General features: G+C 39.7%; 1 protein-coding gene across 1 annotated transcript in view; it reads right to left on the reverse strand.

Moving 5' to 3' along the window:
* Positions 1 to 12,392, reverse strand: part of dcc (DCC netrin 1 receptor) — a 368,503-nt gene that overhangs the window by 104,409 nt on the left and 251,702 nt on the right. The window contains exon 12 of the mRNA XM_052100624.1: positions 6,637 to 6,686. Within this exon, the coding sequence (XP_051956584.1) occupies positions 6,637 to 6,686 (50 nt within the window). The remainder of the gene's footprint in view (positions 1 to 6,636; positions 6,687 to 12,392) is intronic.

Below are 12,392 nucleotides of genomic sequence, written 5' to 3' on the forward strand. Positions count from 1 at the left end.
CTGTTCTGAGACCAGTGCAGACAGACAGCACACTGGAGGTTAAGTCATGCACTAAATAGGGAGCAAGGGAGCATCCTATAGCTCTCCTATAACTGTTCTGAGACCAGTGCAGACAGACAGCACACTGGAGGTTAAGTCATGCACTAAATAGGGAGCAAGGGAGCATCCTATAGCTCTTCTATAACTGTTCTGAGACCAGTGCAGACAGACAGCACACTGGAGGTTAAGTCATGCACCAAATAGGGAGCAAGGGAGCATCCTATATCTCTCCTATAACTGTTCTGAGACCAGCTCAGACAGACAGCACACTGGAGGTTAAGTCATACACTAAATAGGGAGCAAGGGAGCATCCTATAGCTCTCTATAACTGTTCTGAGACCAGCTCAGACAGACAGCACACTGGAAGTTAAGTCATGCACTAAATAGGGAGCATTCTATAGCTCTCTATGCAGTTAAGTGGCTACCGTATGTGAGAAGAAATGATCTGGAAAGGACCTGTTATTAAAACACATTTCTCCTTCTATTTCCTTGTTAGTGAAGCAGCAGTCAGTAAGTGTCATATGAGCACTGCAGTGACCCAAACACAAACAGAACTAAATATATCTGTCAGTGTGCTGCAGTACAGTTCCTACACAACACTCTCTGCCAAAACAAGCAGCATTTTAAGGCATCATGGGCACTGGTCCAAAAGCTAGGTCACATGATTATTCTGCCTAACGCCGAATGAGTCCTTCACAGATTTGGCAATCCCAGAATGCACTAAAACAAGCTCAGAAAAAAGGCAGATGAAGCAAGAGAAATCATGATTATACATTTAATTTAAACGCTCACAATGTACACATAATGAGGACTAACTGCTAAAAATGTATCTTTTTTTTTTGCTTTTGATCTAAATTTGTAAGCATGCGATTTTTTTTCTGTTCACCCCTTTTCACTCCAAAACATCTTATTTTATTCCACTAGATGGCAGCAAGTAGTAGGAAAAAACATTTTTCCTCTATTGGCTTCCATCACAATATACAGATGTGAACTGTAGGGGGCGCTCTAACACATTATACCCCTAACAGATGTGAACTGTAGGGGGCGCTCTGACACATTATACCCCTCACAGATGTGAACTGTAGGGGGCGCTCTAACACATTATACCCCTCACAGATGTGAACTGTAGGGGGCGCTCTAACACATTATACCCCTCACAGATGTGAACTGTAGGGGGCGCTCTAACACATTATACCCCTCACAGATGTGAACTGTAGGGGCGCTCTGACACATTATACCCCTCACAGATGTGAACTGTAGGGGCGCTCTGACACATTATACCCCTCACAGATGTGAACTGTAGGGGGCTCTAACACATTATACCCCTCACAGATGTGAACTGTAGGGGGCTCTAACACATTATACCCCTCACAGATGTGAACTGTAGGGGGCGCTCTAACACATAATACCCCTCACAGATGTGAACTGTAGGGGGCGCTCTAAGGCATTATACCCCTCACAGATGTGAACTGTAGGGGGCGCTCTAACACATTATACCCCTCACAGATGTGAATTGTAAGGGGCGCTCTAACACATTATACCCCTCACAGATGTGAACTGTAGGGGGTGCTCTGACACATTTTACCCCTCACAGATGTGAACTGTAGGGGGCGCTCTAACACATTATACCCCTCACAGATGTGAATTGTAAGGGGCGCTCTAACGCATAATACCCCTCACAGATGTGAACTGTAGGGGGCGCTCTAACACATTATACCCCTCACAGATGTGAACTGTAGGGGGTGCTCTAACACATTATACCCCTCACAGATGTGAACTGTAGGGGGCGCTCTAACACATTATACCCCTCACAGATGTGAATTGTAAGGGGCGCTCTAATGCATAATACCCCTCACAGATGTGAACTGTAGGGGGCGCTCTAAGGCATTATACCCCTCACAGATGTGAACTGTAGGGGGCGCTCTAACACATTTACCACAGATGTGAACTGTAGGGGGCGCTCTAACACATTTTACCCCTCACAGATGTGCTCGTCCATAGACATTCAGTCTAATGTTCAGTTCAAGCAACACCCTCATTATTTCATTGAATATCTCGGCCTCTGAGTGGACTACAAGCTCAATCTAGGTGTCATTAGAAAGCTGAGATCCTCCATATCCATTTAAAGTTGATAACATATATTTCTGGTGATTTGTTAATCAAGCTTTTTCTGATGGACTGCTTATATTGTTCTGGATATCTAAGATATAATATTGGATTATTCACTGAAGCAAGCTCACAGATATGTAAACAAAAGCTAATTTTTTTTAAAAACTGCTTAATGGTGTGTTTACATACAATGCGAATTGAGTGTTTCACGCGACACGATTACATACAAGGTCAATGCAAAGACGCATGTTGAAAAGTATAGCCGCGAATTTGCGGCGGGTGGCACGAATGAAGACCAGCGAAAACGTGATTTTTTTATTTATTTTTCAACTCGAATGAGAAATTCTCATGGCGCGTTGTCATGAAAGCCTATCAGCATTGAGATTTTCCAGATGTCACTGACGTACTGACGTAGTAGCAGAAGAAATCAGGAAGGAAATGGTTGTAGCGGTGTGTATGACACAGCGTCAACATATCTGGGACTTCCACAACAGATACAGAGCAGCAATCGTTGTGATATCGGCCATGGCTGATGGCGGAAAGATAAGTGGTTATAGAAACCCTCCTCCTGTCCTTTTCCAGAAGGGAAGTGGGAATACTCGCGGGTTCGCGTTACTCGCGTGGACGCGAGTTTAAACCCAAATATAATCCAGCGGTCAATCTAGCGCGAGCAATGCGAAAAACAAAATTTCGCATTGTATGTGAACGCACCATAAGATCAGAGCAGATATAATGTTTTTAGCTATTTGGGGCTTACAGCTGCAGTTATCAGAGCATAAAAGAGACATTTGTATTTGATGTCTTACAGAAATCATATTTCACCTTGTGATTCTTTTGAAAAAAATTTTAAGTGGTGTATTACCGCAACTAAATAAACTATACAGTCACATTCCTGAGAATGATTAATGAATGATTGAATGGCAAATTAACGATTAATTTGATATATGATTTGTCTATTTAAGTGCTATTTTATACTTGGACTTTTATATCCATGATAGTATTTCTACCACATAACCACTAGGTGGCGCTTATTTGCGACAGGTTTGTTTTAAGGCCTGATTTTGTAATTTTATTCAACATAAATGCAGAAGTGATGGATATCTTTGAAAAGTTCAGATTATACGCTTTCAAATGATACCACGCGTGCCTGACTTATTTATATGGGGGCTTAAACATTTTAAGTGTAAACATTTTTCGTGATATAGCGCCCCCTTTTGGACACTCCAATGGGTCAGCAATGTTAAAGAAGAGTATTGATGAAATATCATTTGTATGAATATTATTAGCTGAGCAACATGCTAACATGTAATCAAATGTGTTTATATTGGAAGCTACAGCTATTGTTAATATTATTAATAGTTAACATTAACCAATAGAGCGCAAAATTCATATTTTTCCATCAGGAATTCATAAAAGTCATGAACCAAACCAAGCCACTCCGAGGTGAATCACAACACCGCAAACTTTCATTTGAAGCAAAAAACAGACAAAAACATAAAGATGCAAGACTGTGTCCTCAACGACATTAATGAGGGAATGAACTACAATCCCATGAAGCACAGAGAATAATGTAAACAAACAGTGTAAAATAGTGTCACTTCTGATTTCATATTGACAGAGAAAAGCGACGGTGAGTAATCCTGGATCGAGTTCTGCAAAGAGAGTTTGTTTACTCTCTGAACTTCATCAGACTGTAAAACCCACAGACCATTAAACTCTCCTGAGACTCTTAAAACATCTGTTCACTGACCTGTTTGAAACTACTGTGTGTTTGTGTGGTTGAATAACTTCACACAAGTTCAAAGACAGCAGCAGAAAGCAGACGGCTCTGTGAAGAACTCTGAATGTCTTCAAAGGTCTCACATTAAACAACAGTCCACATCCTTTCATTAAATGCCTCGATTGGGAGTTTGACCGCTCAGAGGGGAAACTCACTCACTGACACTCAAACTTCACAACTGCACAACCATCTACAATCATCTCTCTGCACTGATGCGATCACTCATGTGAAGAAGTTAATATGCTCATATGTTCTTACACTGATTTTGAGTTAAATATAAATATATAAATATGTTTTATATTTAAGCATTATCACACGAGCAAGAGTGCTATATGGTCCAATATCAGCACTGCTGTCATTCGGCCACAGGTAATTACAGCAGTGCTGATATAGGGACATATAGCATGATTGTGAGTTAAATATAAATATATAAATATGTTTTATATTTAAGCAATATCACACGAGCAAGAGTGCTATATGGTCCAATATCAGCACTGCTGTGATTTGGCTGCACGTAATTACAGCAGTGCTTATGTAGGGACAAATAGCATAATTGCGAGTTAAATATAAATATATAAATATGTTTTATATTTAAGCATTATCACATGAGCAAGAGTGTGATATGGTCCAATATCAGCACTGCTGTGATTCGGCCGCAGGTAATTACAGCAGTGCTGATGTAGGGACATATAGCATGATTGCGAGTTAAATATAAATATATAAATATGTTTTATATTTAAGCAATATCACATGAGCAAGAGTGCTATATGGTCCTATATCAGCACTGCTGTGATTCGGCTGCAGGTGGAGTGCCGTAGGTAATTACAGCAGTGCTGATATAGGGACATATAGCATGATTGCGAGTTAAATATTAATATATAAATATGTTTTATATTTAAGCAATATCACATGAGCAAGAGTGCTATATGGTCCTATATCAGCACTGCTGTGATTCGGCTGCAGGTGGAGTGCCGTAGGTAATTACAGCAGTGCTGATATAGGGACATATAGCATGATTGCGAGTTAAATATAAATATATAAATATGTTTTATATTTAAGCAATATCACACGAGCAAGAGTGCTATATGGTCCTATATCAGCACTGCTGTGATTTGGCCGCAGGTAATTACAGCAGTGCTGATATAGGGACATATAGCATGATTTCGAGTTAAATATAAATATGTAAATACATGCATGCACACACTCACATACTCACACACACACAGTTAATTTCTGTTTCTTGACATTATTATTCATTTCCTTTGAGTTATTAAATGTTTATTCTGTGTCTTTGTAAGATCATGGTCAGGTTTGATTGCATCATAATGACATAATCTAAATGCATATCTTGTGATGAAATATAAATGAGTTTATAATAAGTCATCAGACTGCACAGTGTGTGTGTGTGTACAGTCATCTACTGTCTCTTACTGACGTCACATGATGTTCAACTCATTATTGAGATTTTATTAACCAGATGACAGAAATCTGCCTCTAATGTATGCGGCTTCATTCATTTATGAAAACAATCCGTCTGATATCATCATTAATAACAACTAACAGCTGCACAAATGATGCACAAACACACAGTTTAATTCTCTGATGAAGAATGTGTGGAAATGACATGACGGCGACCCCGCGCCTGCTCTCGCCTCTCGCAGAGGAACATGCTTGTCGCAAACTCTCACAAAACGTTCCAGTTGCTCATATGTGCGCGCAATTACCACAATTGAAAATTCGCTTTGAAACTACTTGAGACATCATTACCGTGACCAAAGAATGGCAAAGAATGAGAGTGATTTAAAGGCCTTCCTCCATGTTACCAAAGATATAAATCACTTGACTGCGTCTAAATGTCCAAAGCATCATTGTACAGTCAGTGAGATGGTGTAATGGCAGTTGTGGGGCAGAGAACACTCAGGGTAGCACACAATCAAACCCAATTTCCTGTCATGCACAATTGGGATCAGGCGGCACAGAGCGCGCTCATTACAGTCTGTGCACTGCTGCTGCAGGAGGAGCTGTTTACATCTCAAAATACACAAGAGATCGAGAGAAACCCCCTAAAAATACAACACAACATTCATCTCAATATTTCAGGTGGAGCTGCCGAAATAATCAGGGGTTTAACCGACGACGTTTATGCTAACGTATGCTAAGATTGAAGCGGCGGATTTTCTACGAGGTTCAATTACAAAAAGGAGAACGACTAAAACGCCCGTCACGTGCCTGACACGAAGTAGCAGCTCGTTTGTGAAGAACGTGAGCGTAATAACGTGTGTGTTTGTGTTGTGCGATCAGGAGAGCAGATCCCATCTGAGTTAATCACATCCAAACAAACAAACACACAAACAACCTCAATGAATAATGAATGAGTCCCTGGTGAGCACATGTTTTATGCCATATATAGAACCAAAATCATATCAAAATATCATGTGCTACAGAACCTTGTTGAAACACGGCATGAGATCTTTATCCAGTGGGCTTCAGAAAACCACCCTGTCTGTTTAGTCGCCCGTTATATCGTCCATTTGTGTAGCGTTATAAACATCCACGATACAGTTCGATCTGCATTGGGTCACTTTGCTCAGACGGTCACTTCCGGTCTAAGTGATGTGGACCAGACTCGAGACTCGCTCTCCCAGCGCTGGATGCGATCAGATGTTTTGGGTCAGCTCATGTGTGTGTCTGTATGTCTCAGTACTCACCCGTGAATAAACCACCTCCAGTGAGATGTTCTGTGGTGAAGCGCTGGGCACTGCGAACACAGGAAACACAAAACAACACTCAATCATCCTGGCATGACAACCGATCATTAAATTAGTGTTACTTACGTGACTCTGTGCGGGTCATCAGGTTATCTGGGTCATTTAATAAATACCACCGATAACTAATAGCTTAAAGCTTTGATGAACCCACAGTTGCCCTGCAGAGATCATTATTAACAGCAAACATCTGCATTATTAAAGGGGCCATGACATGCCTTAATTATTTTAATATGTTCCTTGCAGGTTTTTGCACAAATAAAAAACACACACACACACACACACACACACACACACACACACACACACACACACACACACACACACACAAACAGTCATATATTAGTACAACATGATCATTTTGCACCATCATTCTAACCCTGTGTCAGAAACACTCGGTTTTGGTGCTGCTTCTCCTTTAAGACTTGACAGTGCATGCCCGCTACGATTGGCTCTCCGCTCTGCTCAGCGTTACTGGGCAGGGCTACGGAAGCGATAAGGTAAAATACATTTACATTTACATGTATGCATTTGTCAGATGCTTCTATCCAAAGTGACTTACAGAGCACTTATTACAGGGACAATCCCCCCGTAGCAACCTGGAGTTAAGTGTCTTACTCAAGGACACAATGGTGGTGACTGTGGAGATCAAACCAGCAACCTTCTGATTACCAGTTTAGTGCTTTAGCGCACTACGCCACCATCACCACCAGCAGTAAAGCAAATCAGAAGCTCCTTCCTTCAGTCACGCTATCCAGAGGTGGATTGGCAGTCGCATATGGCACCATCTTGCGTGGGGGGTTGTTGGGGGGGGATTTGTGGTCAACAACTTTGGGGCCGTGATGCAGCGGGTTTCGCCCAGGGCGCCAAACAAGCTAGAACCGCTACTGATGTTATCTGACAGGCTAGATTTTTGTTTAGTGTCAACACGTTCAAGTTAGCGTAACTAATGCATTATTTAGCGCTAAAATGGCTAAAGTGTAAGCGTCGACGACCTACGCGGATGTGGCAATCTGGCAATCACGTCCTTCTTGCATTATAACGTTATGGTGACGTGTCTGTTATATTATGATATAATGTTTATGTTGTAATATTAAGGAATGTAGACTGCCGCGTTTACGTTACGATGCCGTCCATTCCAGCGGTTCTGAACTGTGGGAAGAGTGACTAGCGAGACTAGTCACTGTCAATAAACAAGCTCTTCTGGCACCCTGCTTCATTGTATGATTTACCGGACATAAACATGCTCGGCACAATAAATGACAAACTTTAATTAGCGTGATATGAGCAATATTGCTGTCCTGAATTTAAAACAATTTGGTCATGAAGTGACACACACACAAGAGTGCTATATGGTCCTATATCAGCACTGCTGTGATTCGGTCGCAGGTAATTACAGCAGTGCTGATGTAGGGGCATATAGCATGATTGCGAGTTAAATATAAATATATAAATATGTTTTATATTTAAGCAATATCACACGAGCAAGAGTGCTATATGGTCCTATATCAGCACTGCTGTGATTCGGCTGCAGGTAATTACAGCAGTGCTGATGTAGGGACATATAGAATGATTGCGAGTTAAATATAAATATATAAATATGTTTTATATTTAAGCAATATCACACGAGCAAGAGTGCTATATGGTCCTATATCAGCACTGCTGTGATTCGGTCGCAGGTAATTACAGCAGTGCTGATGTAGGGACATATAGAATGATTGCGAGTTAAATATAAATATATACTGTGACAATCCATTGACTGGTGGGTTCTGAGGCAACACTTTACGTCTATTACACTTCCGTGACATTACACTCACCCTTATAATGTGCCTTAATAATGTGTTTTAAAGATCTTTGATCCTTGCCCAGTCTCAAAGCCCACGGCACGTGCCCGATCCACACCCAAAAACCAATGGACATGGACGGTTTTGTCTTGTTCAAGTGGGGACGTCAGCCCAGCGGAAGAGGTTAAAGGTCATGAGTGAATCGAGCGAATAGAGTGAGTGTTTGTGCAGTGAAGAACATACACAAACACATACACATACACAATGTCATTAGTGTGCGACTCATTTGAAACATTCTCCAGCGCTCCTCTAATGCAACCTGACATGCAATAAATCCCCACAGCCTCTTAGAACCAACTAAAGGTAATGCAAAGAGACAATCAGCCAATGAGAGAGAGAGAGAGAGAGTGAGTGCATGATGGGATGTGTTGGTGTAAATGTGAGATGCAGAAAACGTCTCCTTTTTGCTCCTCACAATGTCTCTTAAAGTGCTCATCTGGTGTCACTTACAGTGTCAGACAAGGTCTCACTATGTCTAGCGCTCACCTACTGTCTGCCTTTCAGCAAAGCGGTTAGGACGAACGCCACACAATGTATATTCATATCAGAAATGACACTTCCTGTGGAGAAGGTGGTGGACTCTAAGGGTCTGTAGCGTTGTGTTTGAAGGGAACAGTGCACAGGGATGATCCCGTCTGAATACGTTCATTGGCGCAGAATTGAGGGGTTCCATCATGTGAATTACCCTTGTTATATTGAAATCGAAATAATAAAGTGACTCATCAAGTTAAGCCCATCAGAGACTCCGTTGCATGGTGAAGCTGAGCATGTGCTCGTTGGATCTGGAGCACAACAGTCAATTTCCAGAAGTCACATTCAGTTTCTCCAAAGACAAATTGATTTTTTTAAGGCTAACTTATAAACCTTTAAAGATGGAAGACAGACCTACCGTGAGCTTGCTAATCGATGGTATATCCTTCTGTTTAAGACATCAGTGCTCAACTTCATGTTAAATCACGTTAACCCTTTAAGCTCTGAAGATGTTTGAAAAGATTTCCTGTTTCAGTGGCATGCCCAAAATTAAAGGATTATATATATATATAAACGAGGATCAAGTGTTTGATATCATAGAAAAGAAAACTTAAAAAAAAAAAAATTATGTTATAGATAATGATCAATTCTGAGACTCTCCATTTAAGAAACTGTTGAAAAAATGTACTTTTTCTTATTTGTCATTTTATATCTCTGGGTGTAAATAAAGTGGCTCTGAAAAACTGATTTTGTTTTGTTCCCCATCATGTCTTCTGTATCTGAGGATAATTTTGTGTTGATACGACAAAGCGATCAAAAGTTACAACATTACAAATATAATTAATCATAGTGTCCAAAAACATCTCCAAACAAATAAAAGATAATAATTGTACATAAGAACTAATTACACATGCAAACACAACAATGACTAAAGGTTTGCATAGCATGCAGACATGATTTTAGTCATGAGATTTCACAGAATGAGTTTCATTCTGTGTCATTTGAGTCATCATTGAGTCTGTGTCGTGTATTTGGCGCCATCTCCTGGTGGTCATATGTAACATTGTGCTTCATGTGGATTATCTAATGATCTATACATCTGATTATCTTGTGTGTGGACTCCATTGAAAGATAATCACAGACTCGAAATAATGATATGTGATGTTTTATGTTCCGATTATATTTTCTGACATTATAAGTGAAAATGCGGCATATAAGCAACACCAACATAATTGTCAAAGACATATATTTAGCTGTTACTCGCTATATTTTTATCTGTGAGTAAAACAAATATGCTGGTTGTATTTTACTCTTCAAGATCTTTCCAACAACATATGACACATGACTATTTGATGACGTATGTTTTTACTGACTGCAATAATATGTACATTGAGTTTCATTCTGTGTCATTTGAGTCATCATTGAGTCTGTGTCGTGTATTTGGCGCCATCTCCTGGTGGTCATATGTAACATTGTGCTTCATGTGGATTATCTAACGATCTATACATCTGATTATCTTGTGTGTGGACTCGCTTTGAAAGATAATCACAGACTCTAAATAATCATATGAGATATTTTATGTTCCGTTTATGTTTTGTGAAGTTATTAGCAAAAACGCTGCATATAAGCAACATTAACATAATTGTCAAAGACATATATTTAGCTGTTACTCGCTATATTTGTGTCTGTGATTAAAACAAATATGCTGGTTGTATTTTACGCTTTAAGAGCTTTCCAACAACATATGTCACATGACTATTTGATGACTTTGCTGTTTTTATAATTTGATTGCAATAATATGTACAGTGCAACTTTAATAAATTATCCAAATGTCCAAACACTTCTGATTTGTCTGTAAATGTCATTATAAAGTAGAGCTTCTAAACTTTCAAACAAGCCCTATTTTGTGTTGGTCAAGACTGCAGTAATTAATATTTTGATAATTATTGTTTTTCCTCGCAGTGGGCCCATCCGAGCTGAAAGGGTTAATAGCAGAATTCCTGGTAAATAATTAAACCAATCAGAGAATTGCAGCAAGCAAAGTGCACCAAAAGAGCTCTGCAGCTCCGTAAACTCTCTCCCTACACTCTCAAACTACTTATATATTTGTATATATCTGAATATTTTGCAATTAACTGTATATTGTTTCTATACTTATAATTACGTTTTTCCATTTGCATTGATTCATGGGATTGTAGTTCTTTCCCTCATTAAAAACGTTCAGTGCACAGTCTTGTATCTTTGTCTTTTTGTTTGATTTTCAAATACTGACTTACAACTATTTTATGAAGGATTTTATGAAATCACTACAGATAAAATGATTGGGAAAAATGCTTCCGGAGACAAGATGTCTGATAAAGTGGGTGAGCACCGTTGCACTCAATTTAAATAGTTTAAATAGTTTTTGCCTTCAGGTCAAAATAATAAAGCGCGACTCTAATAAAAGCGAAAATCTCTCCAATGCAACACTAAAGCAGAGACAGAATATTGGCCCTACTCCAAAATCTAGTGAGCTGCCTGCCTAGACAGCATCAGAGGTGTGTGTATGTGAAGGGGAGGTGCAGTCCCGCCGCTCCCTATAAGCAGACTATGCAGTCTACGTAGGGCACCAACTCCCTAGGGGGGCACCAGAAACTCCACCGGCTGCCCTTACTCGCACGTTATACGTTACCCGGCGGCCCTGGGGAGGTGTCCTCTCTCTCTCTCTCTCTCGGGACGTCCCTCCACTTTAATTGAATTTACAGGGAAGATTGTGAGCTGTTTATTGTGAATGAAGATGCGGTGGAGCTTCAAGCGAGTCAAACGCATTTCAAATGTCACACTGTCAAATTGAGTGACACCGCGCAAAATTGATTATGCTACAGATGGCGCTGAAAATCTAAAGAGATATCTATTATAGAAAGATAAAACCCATCACTCATTTTTCATTAACTTGATTGCTTATGTAAATATTATTTGAATGCATTGATTAAAGTGAATGAATATAAATACAGTAACTTTTAATAACAAATCTAAAGCACATGGTACTTTAAATAACATTTAACATTTAAATAAACATTTTATTAGAACTATCCTATTTTGAACTTCATGCATAAAAACACGACATACAGAAGCCTTCATCAGGGAAACTTAATGTATACTATATAGTCCACTAGACAACATCCCCTTGCATCACTGATGACTGAAACAAGATTTACACTGGCACAAAACACAGTAACAATCAACAGATCATATTTTGATCATAAACAGGTGATTTTGAGTAGATAATGACCTTTAGACTTCACAAAACGTAACATTATAATTAGTGTAAATAAAGTTTAATTCTGTGTCATTTGAGTCATCATTGAGTCTGTGTCGTGTATTTGGCGCCATCTCCTGGTGGTC

This window comes from Xyrauchen texanus, chromosome 3 (assembly GCF_025860055.1).
Source record: "Xyrauchen texanus isolate HMW12.3.18 chromosome 3, RBS_HiC_50CHRs, whole genome shotgun sequence".
NCBI lineage: Eukaryota > Metazoa > Chordata > Actinopteri > Cypriniformes > Catostomidae > Xyrauchen > Xyrauchen texanus.